At 36.9% G+C, this 24,943-nt stretch overlaps 1 protein-coding gene and 1 pseudogene across 1 annotated transcript; one reads left to right on the plus strand and one right to left on the minus strand.

Moving 5' to 3' along the window:
- LOC110899422 overlaps positions 1–19,323 on the plus strand; it is a 59,227-nt pseudogene extending 39,904 nt beyond the window's left edge.
- Positions 19,324–21,408: 2,085 nt separating this feature from the next.
- On the minus strand, positions 21,409–23,566 carry LOC110926448. The gene is made up of 2 exons (XM_022170215.2): positions 22,763–23,566; positions 21,409–22,625 (listed from the first exon to the last, which is right to left on the minus strand). Exons 1-2 carry the CDS (start codon positions 23,544–23,546, stop codon positions 21,475–21,477), a joined length of 1,935 nt encoding a protein of 644 aa, XP_022025907.1. The 5' UTR covers positions 23,547–23,566; the 3' UTR covers positions 21,409–21,474.
- Between the last annotated feature and the right edge of the window lie 1,377 nt (positions 23,567–24,943).

Here is a 24,943-nt window from a genome sequence, read left to right on the forward strand (position 1 = left end):
TCGCTGAACACGCCCCCGTGTCCAGGCTTCTGTTTCTTTTCCTTAATTTTTGTCACTGGCACCTAAACACGGGGCCATGCCCGGTCACCACGGGGCCGTGTCCAGGATGCCAGTAACATAAAATTTTGCTTTTAACACCATTTTACACATTCAATCAACCTAAAAACTTATTTTTGGGACACATTGAGGACAATGTGTAATTTAAGTGTAGGGGTGCTAAAACCTTGAATCTTGCAAGTTCTAATAACAAGCCTTACACAAAACTCTATTGGAACCGCTAATCACCCCAAATTTTTTTCAAAAAATTTCATTTTTTTTTACTTGTCTAAGTTTAAGTTGGGAATTCAAGTTCTAACAAGGTTATATTTTTACAAGTTTACAACCGATAGCGTCGTGATAAAAAGAACCAACATAAGAAAATTATGAAAAGGCATGACAAACTTAGTTAAAATTTGATTATATATACTTGATCACATAAAAACCCTTTCCCACAAAAGTGAGTTTTGAGCCATTATCGAGCATACAAAATACATATCCTTACACTAAATGCTCATTTTTCGTTTCTTGTGTGAATAGCCGCTTGGTTCGTACGACTCTAGAACTTGCCACAACAATACATTCCCGGTCCTTACCAACTTAAACCCGAGTAAGTAAATGATGGAGGCATTAGGACTAACCCTTTTTCTTTCTACACCATTATTTTTCATTTTTTTTACCACCTATCCAAAATCCCCCTAGTTAACCCCTTTGAGCCTAAACCTTTTCATTTCTTAACCCAAAACAATCACCCTTTTTACCCACCTTAACCTTTTTATTTTAACCCTTTTCTTTTAGTAACAACGTTCGGTTTTCTTATGACTTAATATATATATATATATATATATATATATATATATATATATATATATATATATATTGATGAAACCAAACAAACAAACAAGTTCATTAAAAATAACTTTGTTTGAAACAAATGGTTCATTAAAATAAAATAAAAATGTGAAAAATAAAAAAAGTCTTTCAAAAACCGATGTTTGTTACGCATTTCGCCCTTTTACTAACCACTAACCCAACCACCCACCTTTAGCCCAAGCCTAACCCTTCACCCAAAAAGTCCTCTTGATATTTACAAAGGTATATAGTTAAAAAGGAGGAGGATTGATTGCTTGGCAAGCTTATGGTAGAAGTAAGTTCCATGCCGCTCTCGAGTGATTCACTAAAAATACACCTTCGGCCGAGTGTTCAGTGATTCCCCGAGAGGTATGTGAACTTGTATATAAATGGAATTTTAAAGAGGTATCTTATGCCCTAATAAGTAATTTATCTTAAGAAACGTTTTTAAGAAATCATGACGAATACGATTGTAAATAAATAAAAATAAAACCTAAATTATCTTGGAAATCCCGACACTCTATGACAAGCCCAAAAACCTTCTCTTCTACCCATTCCATTTGGGAGTGAATAAAGCCACATTATAAAGAGTTTTGCTTGTGGACAAGCAAAGATTCAAGTGTGGGGGTATTTGATTTGCACAAAATGCAACATATAAATTACATCAATTGTGGCTTAAAACTAACCCTTTTTAGTACTAATGTTGGAAAAAGTGCGTTTTGTCTTCCTTTTGTATTTTCAGGATTAAACGAGCTCAGATGAACAAAAGAAGCAAAAAGACAGCTAAATCTAACATAAATACAAGAAAAGGAACAAAAGTGGCATTCCCGACCCGCCGACAACATCTTCCCAAGCAAAACAAAGAAGACAGAAGACTGAACACGCCCCGTGCTCAGTGAGCACGGGGCCGTGTCCAAGTAGCAGCAGAAAAGAAAAACTCATAGAAGCTTCTACTGCTCACCACGGGGCCGTGCCCGAGCTTCTGTTCAGCCTATAAATAGGAGTGTTTGGAGCTCTTGCAACTCATCCCTTGGCACACCACCTCTCTCACACTTCACCCACCACCATCACAACACCATCATCCACCACCATCATCCATTGTCCATCATAGAGTGTGTGAGTCGTCTCGGGATCCAAGATTGATCGTAAGAGTTCTTGACAATCAAAGGCGATGTTTGCCTAAGTCTCTTACATCACTTGGTATAGACAAGTGTTTAGTGTAATCTTTTTTATTTTTAATCTTTTGCACTTTTTAATTGGTTTTGTATTAATGACTTTAATTACTAGTTTCTTATGTTGAAGGTGATTCTTCCTTATCGTTTGTCCGTGGTGTCTTGGCATTATTTTACTGTCTATATAAAATAAAAGATTTTCACCATTCATATCTCCACGGTCTATATGGAGGTATGTTGGCTACCTGGTCGGGGGTTAAGGGAACGGTTTGGTAAGAGTCTTGCCATTGTTTAGTGTATAGATCCTGCAAAGGACCTGGGTCAAATTTAGTAGGACCTCCTTCAATACCCAAAGGTATTGGATGGCGGGGGTCCAAACTCTTTGATTCCCTCATAAGTTAAACTACTATTAAAACTTTAACCCAGCTACTTAGGATTGTATCCCTGCTGACTCAGACTACTTAGCTGAGGGTAACGTCGCCTTCAAAAGAGGGGCCTACCACATTATGCATTAATAACTTAATTAATTATCTTTCAGTAATCCGACCCTTTAGGATTGTATCCTTGCTGACTCAAACTACTGGGTTGAGGGTAACGTCGCCTTCAAAAGAGGGGCCTACTAAATAACTAAGATAATCTCTTAAACAAGTGCAAAAGTGCGAAAATAATCAAAGGTTACACTACACACGAGTCGGATCCAAGTGATTCATATTGTCTGTCTGTTTTTATTTTTATTTTATTTTTCAGCATTTTAGTTAGTTTTATTTTTTTTTAGTTTAAAAACCTTTTTCTAACATTTTGATTTGATTAGACGTTGAGGATAAACCGGTACTAAAAGCTCTTGTGTCCTTGGACGACCTCGGTATCTTACCAACACTATACTACGTCCACGATGGGTGCACTTGCCCATATGTGTGTTTAGTGTTAGTAAATATCGTGTTTTATAAATTTAAAACTTGGCTAAAAAGTGTAAAAAGGCTTAAAATATACACCTAAAATATAACACACTTCACGCACATAAGCGACGGTTTGCAATTACTCATGTTGGCTTTTGTGAGAATGTCAAGTATGTATTTGGATTGAGATAGGAATATACCATGGTTGTGAGGAATGACCTCGATACCAAGGAAGTAGGAGAGGTCGCCAAGATCTTTTAGAGAAAATCTAGTGACAAGTGTTTGGATGAAAGAGTTAATGAGAGATGGATTTGCGCCGGTGATGATTATATCATCAACGTAAACTAGAATGAAGATAGGAGAAGATGTGACTTTGTTGATGAAGAGAGAGGGATCGGAGATAGAGGGTTTAAAGTGAACCGACAAAAGATAGCGTTTGAGTTCGTTATACCAAGCACGGGAGGCTTGACGAAGACCATAGATAGCCTTGTTAAGTTTGCAAACATGTGTAGGGTAGGAAGGATCCAGGAACCCGAGTGGTTGAGACATGTAAACCGATTCGGTTAGAGTGCCTTGTAAGAAGGCGTTGTTAATGTCAAGTTGGCGTAGAGGCCAATTGAAAGAAGTGGCTATGGCAAGGATGAGGCGTAAGGTGGCGGGTTTAACCACGGGACTAAAGGTTTCAACATAATCTAAACCGGACGTTGATGAAAGCCTTTAGCAACAAGTCGTGCTTTTAGGCGGTCCACCGAACCATCGGGTTTGAATTTAGTGCGGTAGACCCATTTGCATCCAACAAGGTTAGGAGCATTACCGGGTGGAATGAGTGTCCAAGTTTGATTACGTGTGAGAGCGTCAAACTCAGATTGTATGGCTTCTCGCCATAGTGGTTGTTTGAGGGCTTGGGTAATGGTAGTGGGTTCGGGAAGGGTATGAGTGGTAGAGTGGTATAAGACGAAATCGGAGTTGTGATACTTTGGGTTCGGTTTACGGGTGGGTCGGGTTCGATAAGAAGTAGCGGATTCGGGTGTAGGGGAGGGAATGGGTTCAGTGGGTTGTGAAGAGGAGGACAAGTCCGAGGGAATGTGTGTAGGGGATGGAGGCGTCGGGTTGGTATTGGTGAGAGGGTCGGTGGGTGGTTGAGGGGGTTCGGTGGTGTGGGTTTGGTTGGGAGGTGGACGCCTTTGATAGTTGATGATGGGTGGATTTGAAGTAGATGATGTAGAAGCAGTGGTAGTCGGATTTTGAGGAGGAGTGGAAGAAGGTGTAGAAAGGGAAATTGATTGTGTAGTGAGGGGTAACCAAGTATCGTGTGAGGGTGAGACGGGGGTAGAGGTTTGAGAAAGGGATTCATAGGGAAAGATGTTGTCAACAAAATGGACATGTCGGGAAGTGTAGATTCGATGAGTGAGGGGATCAAGGAGATGGAAAGCACTTTGAGAGGATGAGTAGCCGATGAAGATGCACGGTTTTGACCGAGACTCGAGTTTATGTTTTGAGTAGGGTCGCAACCAAGGGTATGATAAGCAACCGAAACTATGAAGTTTTTCATAGTTTGGATAGATGTGGAAAAGGCGAAAATAAGGAGAATCATTATGCAAGATAGGGGTGGGTAATCTATTTATGAGATAAGTGGCGGTGGTGAAAGCAAAAGGCCAAAATTTGAGAGGCATTTTAGCATGAGAAAATAGTGATAGGCCGGTTTCGACAATGTGGCGATGACGACGTTCAGCATAGCCATTGTGTTCGGGTGTGTGAGGAGGAGAGGTGAGATGAGAAATGCCACAAGAGGCTAGGTGAGAGGATAGTTTGATGTATTCTCCACCATTGTCTGAAAATAATTGCTTAATTTTGGTTTTGAAAAAGTTCTCAACAAGTTTTTGAAATCGAATGAAAGTATTAAGAGAGTCCGATTTATGTTTTAAAGGATAAATCCAAGCGTATTTTTGTGACATCTGTGCCTCCAAGACCATCGAACAAATACCAAAACAATGAAATATTGTATTTCATACTTGGAAATTTTATAAATATGTGTATCGTTTGCACATATCAATTCTCGTTCGATTTCAAGCTCTAAATCGCTTTCTGGAAAGTTATACGCAAACTGGTGTGTAAACGCAGTCAGTTTAATGCGACAAACACTCCGGAATAGTGAAATAGGCTTAACATACCTTAAATAACCTTTACATAACTTAGAAATAAGTTGTGGATGGTTTGGTATGCCGAAATCAAGTTTATTCGATCGCAGGGACTATTTGCGTCAAACTGCGAAACTATACCGATTCGTATGGTGTCGAACAGTCCAGAACTTGATCATAAGTTAAACATACCATATATAACCTAAAAATGGCTTAGAAATAAGCTTTGATAGGTTCGGTGTGCGAAAACATGCTTATATGATCTTACAGGGACTAAAAGTGTCAAAAACGGCGTAAGTTTGCATTTTCGCGCATATCTTACGTTCTGGACACATCTGGACATCCAAAATTTTTGTACGCACTAAAATATTTTTATTTTAGTGATCGCCATGCAAAAATTCCATTCGTCGCTTAATTTGGGTCGATTTTTGCGTTCGTTACGACTTCCGTCGTAATTAACCGAACAACGCGATCGTACGACCAAACGAACTGACATCCGAGATGTTTTCGAGCATATTTCAGGTCCCCTATGCTTTAACATCATTTTAGAGCCTTGAAATGAGGTTAACGGGGTTTAAACGCATCGAAAAAGGCTTTAAACACGTGCAGGGACCATTTCTGTCAATTTTGAAACTTTGCTGAACCTGATACATGCTAGCGTAGCGCGAGCCCTAAGGCCTATGCCCTAGCGCTACGCGAGTGCCTCATCTGGACAGAATGTTCATTTTCAGCAACAGTTTGCAAATTCAGGGGCTGTTTGTGCAATTTCTTTGTGTGGTGGGCAAGTTTGTGTGTTCACCAAGGCTTCTAATCAGCTTGTAACACATGTATGGCTAGGATTAATGCTTAATGACCAAGCAAAACACTTGTGATGATCCTATTAACTCACCACAAGTATAAATAGCCATCCAAACTTCTCATTTCATTGCTCATTCTCATTTCTCTTCTCTTCAATCTGCTTTGGAGCTCTCTCTCAAGCATTTGGGACTTGTCTTCTTTGTAGAAAAGATAGCAAGGACTTGGGTGAGCCTTCTTTCATTCTTTTAGTTGCTTTTTCCTTATGTAGTGCAGAAAGTCAAACAGTGTTTGACTTTCGGTTTTGACCATCAATTGGTCAAGTCAAAGTTCAATTGAACTTTGACACGTGATTGTAATCACGATAGTTATAATCCTTCGAGATTATAACCGCTGGTTACCACGTTATCTAGTTGTAGTGTCGAGTCAAAGTTTCGGTCAAAATGCGTTTTAGCACGCATTTTGCAACGGAACTACTTTAGGGTATCAAAACACTTTGTTTTGATACCAAATCAGTAGGTTAGACATGTTTTGACATGTCTAACTCGACACTATTAGTTTAGTGCTTGTTTAGGGTCGTAAGGTAAGCGGTCTAAACAACCGCTTAGCCTTTCGAACCCGACCCGTTTGGTCGATCTTTGGATCCGACCAAGCTTAGTTAGTGATCATAGTTGCATAGGGAATAACCACTGAGGTTATACCTTCTGATCACGTAGGATCGGTTAGTCATTTGCTAGTTAGCTTGTATGCCCATAGGAAATGACCAAAATGCCCTTTTGAAGCTAAAATCCGTAATTTGACTATGTGAACATATTTTTGACTTGTAATCTGATTTAGTAACATGTTTAGGGATAATTGGGCATGTAAGACTTGGCATAGCACATAGATTACCATCCGAACATAGTTATACGCTAACGACGCCTTATGGTAGCTTATGTTACCATAATGTGTCGAAACGGGTCAAAAGCACTTAGGTAGACTTCCAATCAGAATGATGGGACTATTAAATCATACCACATGATTTTAATTACTCATTTGATTTATAGAACCTCATTCTATCCTATCTCCCGATTTAGGTGTCGATTTATTTATCTAGCAATCCGATACTAGGTACCACTTGATTCCTTGATTGCCCGTGCATCGATAGTTCACAAAATCAAGGATACCCTACAATCTCAAGTGAGTACATAGTTCCCCTATTTTATTGTTTTCAATTGTTTTGGGGTGAAACATATGTGCAAAACGATTTTCAAGGTTTAAACGATGATTTCAAAAACGATTAAGATGGTTTATACAAAACTAATAACGATTTCAATAAGGTGAACAAGACTTGTTGGTTGTTATTACATAACAAATGACATTCATTAGCTCTGATCAAGCCGACCAGTATTAGGTTATGGTACCATAGGATCTGACAAATCCCGTTATCAGACTACACCCATGGTTATGTGTGGGGTTTATGTAGGTAACGACCGAACCTGATGATTGTTAACTTACCCTTTGGTGGTTTGTTAATACGAAACGAGAAACGAGTTAAACGAGTCACGAAGGTTTGAATGTTGTTAACGAGACGACCAAAAGTATCTTTTTCACTATTAAAACGAGATAACGATTTGAAACGAGATACACGATTTGAAACGAGATAACGATTTGAAACGAGATACACGATTTGAAACGAGATACACGATTTGAAACGAGATAAACGAATTAAACGATTGGTTTTGGGTAGTGATTAAATAATGGGACGGGTGTAGTATGATAGAATCATGGTAGATACGCCGCTGGTACTTCTTATATATAAGTGATTCTATCATATTACATTGCGTGTCATTATTTAGTTCACTTGGGAAAACGATTTGAAACGATATCACACAACGAGGTTTTCAAAACGATGTAAACCATACGAGTTTCATTAAACGAGCTTTTACGAGATGTTTCCAAATTATTTTACTAAAACAAATGTTTTTGGGTTAGGAGTCATGGCTACGAGATTTTATAAATTATAACCATCTTGATTTGAGTTGGTTAAACTATGTTGCAATACACTTTTCAAAACGAGGTTTGTATTTTGACTCTTGTAGTCTAACGAGGTATTGCAACAAATAAACAAGCCATGAACCCGATACTCCCACAAAACCTATGTACTCGCTCAGCAATTTCTTTGCTGACTTTACTTTTTACATATGTTTCAGGTGATATTGCTTGATGATGCTTGCTAGGAAGTTTGTGTCACATAGGACCTGGACGAGGCCTTAGTGACTTAAAAACAGTCATAACAATATGTAGTTAGTTTGTTTTGATTTAAAGACAATGTACATTACGAAATAATTCAATAAAACAAAACATTTGGTTACCATGGTTGTGAAACAATAATTCTGTTGCAACACTCCCCGACGTTTCCGCCACGGTTTGTTGTTTTAACGTGGTCGGGGTGTGACAGAAGAGTTGGTATCAGAGCCAATGGTTATAGGGAATTAGGTTATTAGCATTACTTTGACCTAGACTATAACTTTAGGACCCTAACATAAGTTTACTTGTGTTTAGAAATTTTAAAACAATACCGTCACCTATCCTTAGGTGATAACCACAACAAGAACACAATAACGAATCCGCTTCGAAAATTAATCATCTATCCTTAGATGATTGATTACTAGGTTTTGAACCTTCTATTATAAGGTTTTGAACCCTTCCAGTCTGATTCATCTTTGGCTTTGTGCCTTTCGAGTTTTCAAAATCTCGTCAAAGTTTGGGTTTAAATAATGTGAACACGTGCAAACTGGAAGAGTGAATGCCTGTACCCTGAGTTTTCTGTCTAAGGCTAGAGTGTTCGTACAAATCCGCATTATCGGACCAGTCACTCTTACCTGGGAACTCTTGGGGTGAGTATTCACTTATAGGCGAGCATGTCTTCGCGATACATTATTTTGACCTATTTACTTTGATTTGTCACTGCGTGTCGTTTGTTTGTTCAAGTTAACGAACAAATGATCGCTTTCCTTGTGTGGTGTCGATATTTTCAATACCTCTTTTGTTCCTCCAATTGTCAACCTCACACGTTTCCCATGTTTCCTTTTTAGACAATGCCTCCACGACGCAATACTCAACCCGATGCTCGAACTTATACTGCTGAGGAACTCGCAGCCCTTGTCTCTCAACAAATGGCTGCTGTGCTTCCAGGCATTGTGACCCAAATCCACGAGCTATACAATAACAATAATAACAACAACAATGCACCGTGTAATTTCAAGAATTTCAATTCTGCGAAGCCGCTTAAGTTTTCTGGGTCACAAGGAGCAACCGCACTCCTGCAATGGTTTGAGAGTATCGAGAGAACATTCAGACATGTGCAGTGTCCGAATGCGCGCAAAGTTGAGTTTGCTTCAAGCGTATTTGAAAAGCGAGCTCTTACATGGTGGAACGGAGTGATGCGTGATAGGGGTGCCGAAGTGGCACTAGCACAAACTTGGGATGAGCTCCGAGCTCTCATGATGAGAGAGTTCTGTCCCCGACACGAGATTCGAGTGTTGGAACGAGAATTTGACGATTTGAAACAAGTCGGGGGAGAACACCGTGCTTATACGGATCGATTTGAGGAGCTTAGTTTGTTGTGTCCCACGATGGTTACCCCGTTGGATAAGGCAATCGAGAGGTATATCGATGGTTTACCCGACTCCATTCAGGACATCCTGACTGGCGTTAATCCTACTACCGTTCGTCAAGCGATCGAGTTGTCTGCTACCCTGACTGAATCTCAAGTCAGGAAGGGTAAACTCACCCGCAAGGGTGATAAAAAGAAGTCAACCGATTCTGAAAAGGGTAAGGGTGAGAAGCAGGATGAGGCATCGAAGAAATCAAGGAAGCGCAATGCTTCCCAAAACTTCGCTGTCACCAATCAGACTGCACAGAACCCTCAGAACCCACCGACTCAACCTCCTGCAAAGAAAGCATATGCTGGTACCGCACCTCACTGCACTCGATGTAATGGTCACCATGTTACCCAACAGGCCTGTAAACAGTGTGCTACGTGTGGTAGGCTTGGGCATTTGGCCAATACTTGTCGTTTTGGTCAAAATCAGGCTGCCCAGGTTCCAGCACAAGCTCAAGGGAATGCTGCGAGATTTCCACCTGGTTCGTGTTTCAATTGCGGAGAAATGGGTCATTTCCGCAACAATTGCCCGAGATTGGTAAATGCGAATGCGAATGCGAATGTTAACCCAAATCCGAACGCGAACGTGAATGTGAATCCCGCTCGTGGACGAGTGTTTAACATCAACGAGGCGATCGATGATGCAGCTTTAAACAATTAGTATTTTGTATTTCTTCTGGTTGTTATCTTTTAAACATTTAACAGACAATGCGGTTGTTATATAAATAAAATTTGTGGTTTTATTTTAAACTACTGCAATTGCATGAATGTTTGAAGCAACATTGTAATGTCAACACAAAGACAAACTGCTCGTGTGGTTCTGTCAATCCCATGATCACTTGTGATCTCCCCTAGAACCTTAAACGCTCATTTCTTTTAAAAAAAAACCCATTGTTATTCGAGAAAAGGAGTCATCTGTCCGAGCTTTTTCACCTTGGGGAGCTCCTGCCCTCTTTGTGAAAAGTAAAGATGGATCTTTTTGTATGTGTATCTATTATCGTAAGCTTGATAAGCTTACCATCAAGAACCGAATTCCTATTAAGATCTTCCTATCTTCATGGTTAAACTTTTGGAAATATTTAAAGTGCCAAATGAAATCCACGGATTGGATTCCTGGCGTACTTTAAATACCCTGGTCCAAAGATAACAAATTAAAGGTCGAATTAATCAATTATGCGATTTTGTGATTATGTGCTTATGTGTTCTCCTTTGTGTTTTGTGCTATCTGATTTGTTTTCGAAATCCTCATAGAATCTCCCATATCTTCATATGAGGGATTCATAGTAGGATATTCAAAGGTACTACTTTAAATCCTTAACGGGCTTCTACGTGGTAGTTAAGACCCTTGGATTATATAAGTGCCATTTCATATTTCGAAAAAGACCCCTTGAGTGGTCTAGTTAAAGATTGATTCAACATCTGGTCAGGAATGAAATGTGATATAGCTAGAAAGACTTCTAGGTAGTCTGTTTTAAAAGATCATTTATTGATCTACAGGACTCAATGATGGTCTAGTCACGCTCATCACAGGTTCATTCATTTGGTTCTTCCCTACACATTATCAAATACACTACGGGGACTATGCAAGGAATTACGTAATTATGGACGCGTACATAATTATGAAATTCAGTGCACAGAAACCACAGTAAGATTTATCATGTGTAAGAACTGATAGTGGCAACAATGACGGAATGTGAACGATGTAATGAGGTACGGTGGACGCACAAATGACACTTCATATACTTGTATATAAGTGTCCCTCTTACATTGCAAGCATAATGTTATTAAAGTTACTAGAAGTTCAAGAACCCAACCAGTATTGTCTTATCTTTCCGACCTCATGTTTCGAGCTCTCACAAGTTTCCTCTGATTAAATTTCGGGACGAAATTTCCTGAAGTAGGGGAGACTGTGACATCTGTGCCTCCAAGACCATCGAACAAATACCAAAACAATGAAATATTGTATTTCATACTTGGAAATTTTATAAATATGTGTATCGTTTGCACATATCAATTCTCGTTCGATTTCAAGCTCTAAATCGCTTTGTGGAAAGTTATACGCAAACTGGTGTGTAAACGCAATCAGTTTAATGCGATAAACACTCCGGAATAGTGAAATAGGCTTAACATACCTTAAATAACCTTTACATAACTTAGAAATAAGTTGTGGATGGTTTGGTATGCCGAAATCAAGTTTATTCGATCGCAGGGACTATTTGCGTCAAACTGCGAAACTATACCGATTCGTATGGTGTCGAACAGTCCAGAACTTGATCATAAGTTAAACATACCATATATAACCTAAAAATGGCTTAGTAATAAGCTTTGATAGGTTCGGTGTGCGAAAACATGCTTATATGATCTTACAGGGACTAAAAGTGTCAAAAACGGCGTAAGTTTGCATTTTCGCGCATATCTTACGTTCTGGACACATCTGGACATCCAAAATTTTTGTACGCACTAAAATATTTTTATTTTAGTGATCGCCATGCAAAAATTCCATTCGTCGCTTAATTTGGGTCGATTTTTGCGTTCGTTACGACTTCCGTCGTAATTAACCGAACAACGCGATCGTACGACCAAACGAACTGACATCCGAGATGTTTTCGAGCATATTTCAGGTCCCCTATGCTTTAACATCATTTTAGAGCCTTGAAATGAGGTTAACGGGGTTTAAACGCATCGAAAAAGGCTTTAAACACGTGCAGGGACCATTTCTGTCAATTTTGAAACTTTGCTGAACCTGATACATGCTAGCGTAGCGCGAGCCCTAAGGCCTATGCCCTAGCGCTACGCGAGTGCCTCATCTGGACAGAATGTTCATTTTCAGCAACAGTTTGCAAATTCAGGGGCTGTTTGTGCAATTTCTTTGTGTGGTGGGCAAGTTTGTGTGTTCACCAAGGCTTCTAATCAGCTTGTAACACATGTATGGCTAGTATTAATGCTTAATGACCAAGCAAAACACTTGTGATGATCCTATTAACTCACCACAAGTATAAATAGCCATCCAAACTTCTCATTTCATTGCTCATTCTCATTTCTCTTCTCTTCAATCTGCTTTGGAGCTCTCTCTCAAGCATTTGGGACTTGTCTTCTTTGTAGAAAAGATAGCAAGGACTTGGGTGAGCCTTCTTTCATTCTTTTAGTTGCTTTTTCCTTATGTAGTGCAGAAAGTCAAACAGTGTTTGACTTTCGGTTTTGACCATCAATTGGTCAAGTCAAAGTTCAATTGAACTTTGACACGTGATTGTAATCACGATAGTTATAATCCTTCGAGATTATAACCGCTGGTTACCACGTTATCTAGTTGTAGTGTCGAGTCAAAGTTTCGGTCAAAATGCGTTTTAGCACGCATTTTGCAACGGAACTACTTTAGGGTATCAAAACACTTTGTTTTGATACCAAATCAGTAGGTTAGACATGTTTTGACATGTCTAACTCGACACTATTAGTTTAGTGCTTGTTTAGGGTCGTAAGGTAAGCGGTCTAAACAACCGCTTAGCCTTTCGAACCCGACCCGTTTGGTCGATCTTTGGATCCGACCAAGCTTAGTTAGTGATCATAGTTGCATAGGGAATAACCACTGAGGTTATACCTTATGATCACGTAGGATCGGTTAGTCATTTGCTAGTTAGCTTGTATGCCCATAGGAAATGACCAAAATGCCCTTTTGAAGCTAAAATCCGTAATTTGACTATGTGAACATATTTTTGACTTGTAATCTGATTTAGTAACATGTTTAGGGATAATTGGGCATGTAAGACTTGGCATAGCACATAGATTACCATCCGAACATAGTTATACGCTAACGACGCCTTATGGTAGCTTATGTTACCATAATGTGTCGAAACGGGTCAAAAGCACTTAGGTAGACTTCCAATCAGAATGATGGGACTATTAAATCATACCACATGAGTTTAATTACTCATTTGATTTATAGAACCTCATTCTATCCTATCTCCCGATTTAGGTGTCGATTTATTTATCTAGCAATCCGATACTAGGTACCACTTGATTCCTTGATTGCCCGTGCATCGATAGTTCACAAAATCAAGGATACCCTACAATCTCAAGTGAGTACATAGTTCCCCTATTTTATTGTTTTCAATTGTTTTGGGGTGAAACATATGTGCAAAACGATTTTCAAGGTTTAAACGATGATTTCAAAAACGATTAAGATGGTTTATACAAAACTAATAACGATTTCAATAAGGTGAACAAGACTTGTTGGTTGTTATTACATAACAAATGACATTCATTAGCTCTGATCAAGCCGACCAGTATTAGGTTATGGTACCATAGGATCTGACAAATCCCGTTATCAGACTACACCCATGGTTATGTGTGGGGTTTATGTAGGTAACGACCGAACCTGATGATTGTTAACTTACCCTTTGGTGGTTTGTTAATACGAAACGAGAAACGAGTTAAACGAGTCACGAAGGTTTGAATGTTGTTAACGAGACGACCAAAAGTATCTTTTTCACTATTAAAACGAGATAACGATTTGAAACGAGATACACGATTTGAAACGAGATAACGATTTGAAACGAGATACACGATTTGAAACGAGATACACGATTTGAAACGAGATAAACGAATTAAACGATTGGTTTTGGGTAGTGATTAAATAATGGGACGGGTGTAGTATGATAGAATCATGGTAGATACGCCGCTGGTACTTCTTATATATAAGTGATTCTATCATATTACATTGCGTGTCATTATTTAGTTCACTTGGGAAAACGATTTGAAACGATATCACACAACGAGGTTTTCAAAACGATGTAAACCATACGAGTTTCATTAAACGAGCTTTTACGAGATGTTTCCAAATTATTTTACTAAAACAAATGTTTTTGGGTTAGGAGTCATGGCTACGAGATTTTATAAATTATAACCATCTTGATTTGAGTTGGTTAAACTATGTTGCAATACACTTTTCAAAACGAGGTTTGTATTTTGACTCTTGTAGTCTAACGAGGTATTGCAACAAATAAACAAGCCATGAACCCGATACTCCCACAAAACCTATGTACTCGCTCAGCAATTTCTTTGCTGACTTTACTTTTTACATATGTTTCAGGTGATATTGCTTGATGATGCTTGCTAGGAAGTTTGTGTCACATAGGACCTGGACGAGGCCTTAGTGACTTAAAAACAGTCATAACAATATGTAGTTAGTTTGTTTTGATTTAAAGACAATGTACATTACGAAATAATTCAATAAAACAAAACATTTGGTTACCATGGTTGTGAAACAATAATTCTGTTGCAACACTCCCCGACGTTTCCGCCACGGTTTGTTGTTTTAACGTGGTCGGGGTGTGACAATTTTGTGAAATGGTCGACAAAAATTATGTAATATTTGTAGCCATCAAAAGATGTAATTGGAGATGACCAAACATCGGAAAATATTAATTCTAAAGGTGTATTAGAAGTTAAAGAAGATGAATAAAAGGGGAGTTTGTGACTTTTATTAATGCAACAAGAATTGCATGATTCATGCTTGCTAGAAATAAAGGGAACAAAGGAAGCTAAATGTTGTAAAACACCCAAATGTGGATGTCCTAGGCGGTGATGCCATGAAGACTTCTTGGTGGTTTGCAAGTGAAAAGCTTGAGGTGACTTGGTTGATGAGAGCTCGTAGAGACCATGACTAGTGATTCCCCGAAGAATGGTTCAACGAGTGGGAAAGTCTTTGATGACAAAATAAGAAGAGAAAAATAAGATTAGTATGTTGTTATCAAGGCATAAGCAAGAGATAGATATGATGTTACGGGAGATAGAAGGAACACAAAGAACATTTTTAAGAACAATAGGAACATTAGAAAAATAAAGAGTCATGGTGCCAATGTGAGTAATTTTAAGAGACGAACCATCACCGATGATAAGTTCCTCGGTACCATGGTATGGGCTATGCATAGAGAGTGCACTAAGATCATTGGTAATGTGATGAGAAGCACCAATATCTTTCAACCAAGATAAATCAGAGTCCACGGTGGGGTGTGTTGCATCATGTGTGGTTGGGGTTTTGGTTGGTTATTGGATCGGTTGTAGGTTGGAGGTGTGATTGAGGGATGAGCTTTCTTAAATAATGGGCATGAGGTTAATGAATGCCCTTTGGTAAAACACCATTGGCATTTATCAAGGAAGGGTCGTTGGGTAGGGGCGGAAGTGGGTGTGGGAAGGAGGCCAGGGGTGTTGGTAGAAGTGAGTTTTAGAGATGAAGGGAAGGTGGTAACAACATTATCGGCCATAGAAGAGAGGTTGTGTTTAGGTTTTGCAAAACCTGGCTGATACCATATGAAAGTATCAACACTTGTTATTTTTCAATGACTAAAAGGATTACATATATATACAAGATTGTAGCTATAGACTAGGAACTAATGAGCTAAAATTAGGGAACTAAACAAGCTAGGATCTTGACCAATTAATTGGTAAGTTACAATAATAGAATTAAAGCTAGGATCTTGACCAATTAATTGGTAAGTTACAACAATAGAATTAATTTGAATTTGAAACTTCTTTGGTAGGAGATTCGGTTTTGACCGAATGTGTTCAAATAAAAACAACATTATTACAATAATATCTTTAATCTTTAGACTTATTGGAGCACAAAAGCGTCCCAAGGTGACCCATTCATAAGTAACTAGATTAAAATAATGCAGATGATATGGTAACCTTTACCTGATTATCAGATGCATTGCGGTTCCAAACGCTCAATATATCCTCATTGAAGCGAATGCTCAACACGACCCCCACATATATTATCACTGTAATCAAGTTTGATCACCTACCAATGCTAAAACCTGGCTCCAATAACAAAAAAATTAACCGACGATAATTAATACACACACATATAATCCACCTACCACCATTGCAATTAGCAGAATCCTAGAAAACCAATCATTCTACTTCAATTCAAACTAGACTAAAGGGGGAGAATCGAAAACAATGATTAACTGATGAAAGCAACAAGTGTTCAGATATGTTTGTACCTCCCAAAGAGGACGAATCCCCTGTTTGAGAAGATGCAAAACCTTCAACGTGTAGTTAATGCAAGGCATAGGTGTCTACATAGATAATGACTAAATGTTGCATTTTTTATGACGAGTGAGTGTAGGCTTGAAAAAGTATATTGATGAACTATTACAAATGCTAAAGTCCATTACCTGCTTCATATTGTATGCGGGTTGAAAAGTGATTATTTTATATATATTCAATGGGCTTTTAGCATTCCCTACTCAAAATTTAGCTATAAATAAGCTTTATATGTGTTTTAACATATAAACTGCATCCATGTCCAACCTACAAAGCCTGCGGTACAACATTCTGCAGCACAGAAAAGGTCATGTGCATGATACACGCGTGTCACCTGCCTCTCATGCCAAAAAATCGCGTCTCACTTGCGCCACACTCGCCTTATGTCAACTGACGTGCAGCCTTTTGTGTCTGAGATCACCTTGCGCCTAGGTGTGCTTTATTAAATCAAGGTTAAATTCAGTTTGACAATGACATTGCAGGTTTGTATGTTATCCAGTGGTTGTGTCATCGAATAGGAGATGGTTTCTTAACTTTTATCAATATTTTATTATTATGTTGGAACATACTTGAAATAGTTATAGAAGCCTGTCAGCTCGAAAATGTGATCATTTGTTGCAATATGTAAATGTTGTTCTGATGTATATCTTCTTCGCCTGCCTTGTCAAGATATATTCAGGAAACCAATCTTTTATCGTAGGGTTTAGCCAGATCGCATTAAAGTAAAGTCTCATATTTTGGTTCTTTTTCTTTCTATTTAGAGTTAATTGCCCGGATAGTTCCTGTGGTTTACAAGTTTTTCACCTTTAGTCCTCACCTTTTCAAAATAGCATGTTTGCTCACTTGTTACTTGTATAGTCTCTACAGTGGATGAAGCTTAGTTTGTTCAGTTAAATACGTATGAAATAACAGAAATATGTTGTAAATTACTTGATTGGCTTTATTCTTTATTGACAAGTATGCATAAGTGATAACAGAGGATGGGGAACACATTTTTATATTGGCTCAATGTATGGTAAGTATGTTGTAACTATAGAAGTCTGTCAGTTTATGATTCTTTTTCTATTTAGTATATATGTAATCTTTTAGTTATGGCAAACAGGTAATAGTTTGCTTTGGCTCAATATATGTTATAAATTACTTGATTGGTTTTATGGTCTATTGACAAGTATGTATAAGTGAAAACAGAGGATGGGGAACACATTTTTAATTGTTAATCTGATATTTCATTAGGTTCAAGTTTTCATGATGATGGTTACGTGGATACATTTGTACTAAATCTTACAATGGACTCGAGTCTCTAGATTTTTATATATATATTTTTTTTTGCTTAAGATAGAACAATGTAGCCAGGTAGGTGGATATGTTTTTTTTTTATTTGTAAACATGTAATATATATTTATTCATGCGCAGGTTTCTGATCTTTCTATGGCGGATTACATCACCGCCACTGCTTCAAAACACCCAATCTGCATGCCTCACACAGCTAGTAAAAAGTTGATGGCTGTTCACATAGTCAAGCATGCTATGGAGATCATTCATCTTCTAACAGGTACAGTATTACATCTTTACTCATGTTTCTGTTACAACACGTTTGTAGTTTGCCATGTTAAACAAGAGTTTTTATTAACAGACCAAATGGGTTTGTGACAAAACGGGTTCTGTCTGGTACCACTTAGTTCAAACATACTTAAAACAAAAGGTCGGTGGGACCAAAATACAAACGGCCCTTCAAGTTTTTTCGAAAACGAACAGGGTTAAATATAATGCGTTTTGACATTTTAGTATGTGTGTCGTTATAAATTCACGTTTCAACGTAAACAATATAAATTCACGTTTTGACATAAGATTTTTTCAGAAACGAGTCGGGTCAAATATAGCACGATTTCATGCTTTACGATTTGACGTAAACTGTGTTCGGAATTGATTCAGGTCAAATATAATATGTTTTCATTTGATGGTATAAATTCGAGTTATTGTATGTTTTGACGCCGCTAAGTCTTGATGCAAAGGTAAGAGTGGTGTAGTGGTTAGGTGGAATGCTTACTAAACTAACCAACTCGGGTTTGATTCCATTTCTTTTGTAACCGCAATGCTTTAGATCAGATACGTCAAAACACACATTTTCATATGATTAACACAACACATAACGTGTGGCAAGCTATAAACAACTAAGGCGTTGTCGCCGCAACACGCGGCATACGGCACCAATCTAGTTCTTTTAATTTTTAAGAAGTTTATTTACTGGTCAGTCCATTATGATTAGGAGGGTTATCATGTTTATTATTAGTATCTTTTCAGAAATTAAATATATAATCAATATTATTTTGATCGAACTTGTTACCTGCGAAACATATTTTGCTTGCAAATGTAATTTGAAAGACGTATAATATATTTGCTGGTAAAACAAGAGTTTTGTGTTTTTTTTTGGATGACTAAAGTTGTATGTATTATAGATGATGTTATTTAATAATGTGATATTTATTACATGCAGTGGACCAAGAGAAGATGCTACTAGAATTGGTTCTGCTTGTGTTGTTAGGCGTCAGGTCGTTGATATTTCTCCGTTAAGGCATGTTAACCAGGCTATCTATCTGCTTACCACTGGTGCATGCGAGTGTGCGTTTAGGAATGTGAAGACTGTTGCTGTGCGTCTAGCTGATAAGCTTATCAATGCTGGCAAGGGTTCTTCAAACAGGTGCCTTTTTTTAACAAATTTACGTGTTTTAATGTTTTGCGGCTAGATTTATTTTTGTTTTTTTTTTAATAAATTTACATGTGTTGGTTATTGTTTCTACACGACCACAATGATCGACTACCCTTCTCCAACTTCGAATATGTGGCATCAATTAATGATTGACGCTAAAGCAAAGTCAAAATGCTAGAAATGAGTTGGTTGTGATTTAAGTGTTTACTTTCAAGTTTTAACTCTCTATTTTAACTTCATCGATGATTGTTTGAAATCGATTTATACTCCCCTCTGGATAGAAGTGCGCTGATCGTATTGAGCCGTCAAGTTGAACTGAACCAGTTTGGGATTTGACCAGTTTGTGATGAAGCCGGTTCGGTGGAGGAACCGGGTTGGTTCTGAACTGGTTTTGGGGTGTTTGAAACACAAACCTATGAGACTGGTTTGGTTCAGTTCAGTTTCGGTTTGAAAACCAGTTTGCGTATATATAAATTTTAAAATGTATGTATGTATGTATGTATGTATGTATGTATGTATGTATGTATGTATGTATGTATGTATGTATGTATGTATGTATGTATGTATGTATGTATGTATGTATGTATGTATGTATGTATGTATGTATGTATGTATGTATGTATGTATGTATGTATGTATGTATGTATGTATGTATGTATGTATGTATGTATGTATGTATGTATGTATGTATGTATGTATGTATGTATGTATGTATGTATGTATGTATGTATGTATGTATGTATGTATGTATGTATGTATGTATGTATGTATGTATGTATGTATGTATGTATGTATGTATGTATGTATGTATGTATGTATGTATGTATGTATGTATGTATGTATGTATGTATGTATGTATGTATGTATGTATGTATGTATGTATGTATGTATGTATGTATGTATGTATGTATGTATGTATGTATGTATGTATGTATGTATGTATGTATGTATGTATGTATGTATGTATGTATGTATGTATGTATGTATGTATGTATGTATGTATGTATGTATGTATGTATGTATGTATGTATGTATGTATGTATGTATGTATGTATGTATGTATGTATGTATGTATGTATGTATGTATGTATGTATGTATGTATGTATGTATGTATGTATGTATGTATGTATGTATGTATGTATGTATGTATGTATGTATGTATGTATGTATGTATGTATGTATGTATGTATGTATGTATGTATGTATGTATGTATGTATGTATGTATGTATGTATGTATGTATGTATGTATGTATGTATGTATGTATGTATGTATGTATGTATGTATGTATGTATGTATGTATGTATGTATGTATGTATGTATGTATGTATGTATGTATGTATGTATGTATGTATGTATGTATGTATGTATGTATGTATGTATGTATGTATGTATGTATGTATGTATGTATGTATGTATGTATGTATGTATGTATGTATGTATGTATGTATGTATGTATGTATGTATGTATGTATGTATGTATGTATGTATGTATGTATGTATGTATGTATGTATGTATGTATGTATGTATGTATGTATGTATGTATGTATGTATGTATGTATGTATGTATGTATGTATGTATGTATGTATATAAATCGGATTGGGCCACTGAGTAGAGGCGAACCACTTTGGGCCTTGACTGTTTTGTGATGCAGTCGATTTAGTGAATAATAGGGTTGCGTTCAGTAAATAGTGATAACTATGATAAAAGGTCAAGTTTCATTAAAAAATTGTTGTGATGTTTCTACAATTATTGTTTTAGGGTTTCATGATTTTGCTGAATGATCGCTATGTAAGTTGGTCAGAAGTTAGTAAAACATTGCTTAACCTGTAGAATAGAGCGAATTTTGTTGTATCTTTATTCTTAACGGGTTAATGGGTAAAATAAAAGAAGTTAATAAAACTAAAAATGTTGTAATTTGTGCTTTTACCATGTTCTTATTCTTTCTTTTATATTTTATATTTATTCTTTTATTAGATTAAAGCCACAATCAAAGAATAAAAGTATCATAAGAATAACAATGAACACACAAATGCCATGTGTTTTTTTATTGCACACATAAAAGATATACAAGAAAAAGTAGCGACAATACTTATTGTACAAGATATTAACTTTGATAGTGTGAATTAAGTAGATAGGTTGTCTGTCTGCCTTCAAAGCACATGGAAGATGAAACATACACACCTTCATGACTTGTTCAAGTCTTCCAAACAATCGTGATGAACTGCAAACTCACACTTGGAACACCTAAGTATCATCTGGTACCGCAATCTCCCAGCACACACACTGCATCCACCATCACTCTCAATCCCTTGGGAAAATGTTAGAGGATGTGGGTGACCATTAGTCTTCTTATGTATGCTCCCAAACTTCATATTTAAAAACAAATAGACACTTTCTTGTCCATATGGGGAATGGGTTTCTGCTTCAGACTGAAGTATTAAAGGAGCACAATCAGAATGCACTGATTGGCTACACAGATCACAATGATAGAAACAACGATGAGGATCCAATTCTTCCTCACAAATTTCACAAAAATATTCACTCTTGTGATTCTCAATTGGGAGGTAACTGATGTGCATTGGATGTTTGTCATAAGGGTGCCTAATTGTCTTAGGCAATAACAAAGCACACCACGGATGTATATACACATCACAAAAGCTGCAACTGAAATTCAGTATATATGGTGAAACATCTAAGTGACACATAAGACATCTTCCATTGGGCAGATCCTCCGTAATTGAAAGAAGATGATTTGGGTGAGATTCATGTGTGATTCTTTCAGGCATAAACCCACAGGTAACATCAACATAAAATTCACATTCGACACAACCATAAGCATAACCATTGCAATATAACCAGCAAACATCGCAACGAAATAAGTTAAACATATTGGGGATGTTTGTCATTAGAAGGAGGGGATGTTGTGGGTGAGCTGGGTGGTTGTCTACTTTTGTTGGAAGGCGAGTACACCATTCATGAAGAGCAAAGTTGCAGCTCTCATCTTGTTTGGCCCGACACTTGTAGAACGGCATCTCCGTGATTGGTCTCACACATCCGTTGCATAATAATTCTATCTTTTTCATTGGGTTATGACACATGATCATATCATTGATCTTTGAGGAGGTTGACCCAGTGCTTCCTGCTGTGTCAACTAAAATTAACTCATGTTCATGATTCATATGTCGTAGGCTTACCTCATGATTACCATAATCGGTCGGCCCAAGTTCTTTCGAAAATAAATGTTTGGGTATGCTACAGGTTTCATCAGGAAATGGTAAACGGAGAAGATTAGGATAGTCAACATCTTTAAAGTTTTTAACGGTTGGACCTCCACCTAAGAGATTGGAAATAAAATAACTTGGTTATTATTTAGCAAATGGATAATAACAGAGGCATAAATAAGAATAAGAAATTAATAACTAATCAAATGGAATGAATCTTATATATATAAAAAGAAATAGTAGTAATTACCAATAGACAAGATGGACATGAATGACTCTCTTCTTGATGTTGCACAATCTAGATGGGCATAGTATATACATTTCTCGCATTTGTATATCCAAAGATCCCCATTGACATAACAATATTCATTACATACTCTGCATCTAGGATAATGTTTAGCTCTAAACTCCTCTCTTGGAAAAGAATAAGAAAGGGTTAGTGGATGGGTATGGCTGAAAACGGCGTTTGTAGCATGTTGGATTAACAAACGTTTTGGCAGGAAAGCACAATCGTTGTGTATGGCGAAGTTAGTACATGTGGTACATTGAAAGAAGACGCCTTTATGTTCCTTCCCGCAAGCATTACACTGACATAAAATGGGTTTGGAGCGTAGAGACACTAGTGGGTGTGGATGGCTAGGGTGGTAGATCCTCCTTTTGTCTGCTTCCGCAGCACAATTTACATCAAACACCCGGTACCAATGATCAATGCAGACATAGCGTAATGCACCTGCCTTGTGATGTCTATGACAACTATAGCATGTCCAATTGTAGCTAGTCTTACTAAGGGTAAAAGGATGTGGGTGTGATGGGTGGTTTAATGTTTCTGGGAGCTCTGCACAGAATTTATGAAGAGCGAAATCACATGAATCATCTATACATTTATAGTAGTACCTGTAATACTCGTTGATATCATCTTCACACCGCTTACAAGTACACGAAAACTCAACCTGTGGAACCAGATCCTCTTCCTTCTCCTCTTCATCATCAGATTCGTCTACATCTTCAACTTTCACCTGCAAGTCAATGAGCATCAGTGGATGCCCGTGCTCAATTACCTTCATCATATTTTTTTTTTTTTTATTAATCTTGTTAAGATTAAGATACAATGCTACACTCCTATGTTACTTATTTATAGCAAGGAAAAAGAAAAAGCACGTATATGATATTATTCTTGGAAATCCATGAAATCGAGTGAATCTACTTTTGTTATTTGTACATTTGCTTATTCTTTTTTTAACTCATACACCAGAGAACAAAAGTAAAAATATTATAGTTAAATAGTAAGTGAGCAATCAAGCTTTAATTATGCTTCTTTAACTAAAGTTACTTGCAACTAGGGGAAAGAATGTTGTTTAACTAAAGCATAAATTACTCATACATACGTGCATGATACACCTTCCTTCTAATCTAATAGATCTAGTCGTAAAGTGAAACAGAATAATGTTTAGCCAAGTTTATTTTACGAAAAGATGGAAAAGAAAGAGATAAGAAAGAGATGAATAATGTTTAGCCTTTGAGAAAAGATGTCATTTGCATTGGAAGATGGAAAAGAAAGAGATAAGAAAGAGATGAATAATGTTTAGCCAAGTTTATTTTACGAATCAACTAGTGGAAATGCCCGTGCATTGCCACGAATATTTATGTTTTTGGCGCATGTTGCGTGGTGGGCTTGACCAATTTATTTTTAATACCAATTTGCTACAACAACAAATATATCAATTCACAAAGTGCAATTGAGTATAAAGCAAAGAATCAACATAAAAAACAACAATATTTTTTTTTTGAAAAGTAAAAATATATATATATATATATGGCAGGGTTCTAGAGTGAACACTAGGTTGAGAGTGAATTGTGTGAACTAATCTGGGCCATTGGATTACATCATCTAGGGATTTTTAAACAATGGCAAGATTGTAATTATAATGTTGTAACTCTCCTTTAAAATAAATGACAGAAGGGTATTTGTGTCTTTTGTAAATTGCATTTATTAAACAATATAATCAAAATCCCTAAAATCTCGCTAGTTTCCGTATATACAAGATACATAGTTGTTAGTGTATACACATGTGTACAGTCTTGCTAGTATTAGTTTATACAATATACATAGTTGTTAATTTATACACATGTGTACAGTCTGGTTAGTATTAGTTTATACAAGATACACAACTGTTAGTTTATACATATGTGTACAGTCTTTTATACATCTGTGTATTATATTCAGAAATGGTTACATATGTTTATATTAACAACATATGGTATATTAGGCATGCACACGAGTAGATTTATATAAAAATTATGAAATTAATGAAAATGAAATATATCACATGTATGCAAAAATAAATAACTTCAACACATATTAAAAAAAATTAATGCCCAAAAATAATTACAATTTCAATCTCAGAGAAATTCTTTAATGTTTATTGAAAAT

Source organism: Helianthus annuus, chromosome 2 (assembly GCF_002127325.2).
Source record: "Helianthus annuus cultivar XRQ/B chromosome 2, HanXRQr2.0-SUNRISE, whole genome shotgun sequence".
NCBI lineage: Eukaryota > Viridiplantae > Streptophyta > Magnoliopsida > Asterales > Asteraceae > Helianthus > Helianthus annuus.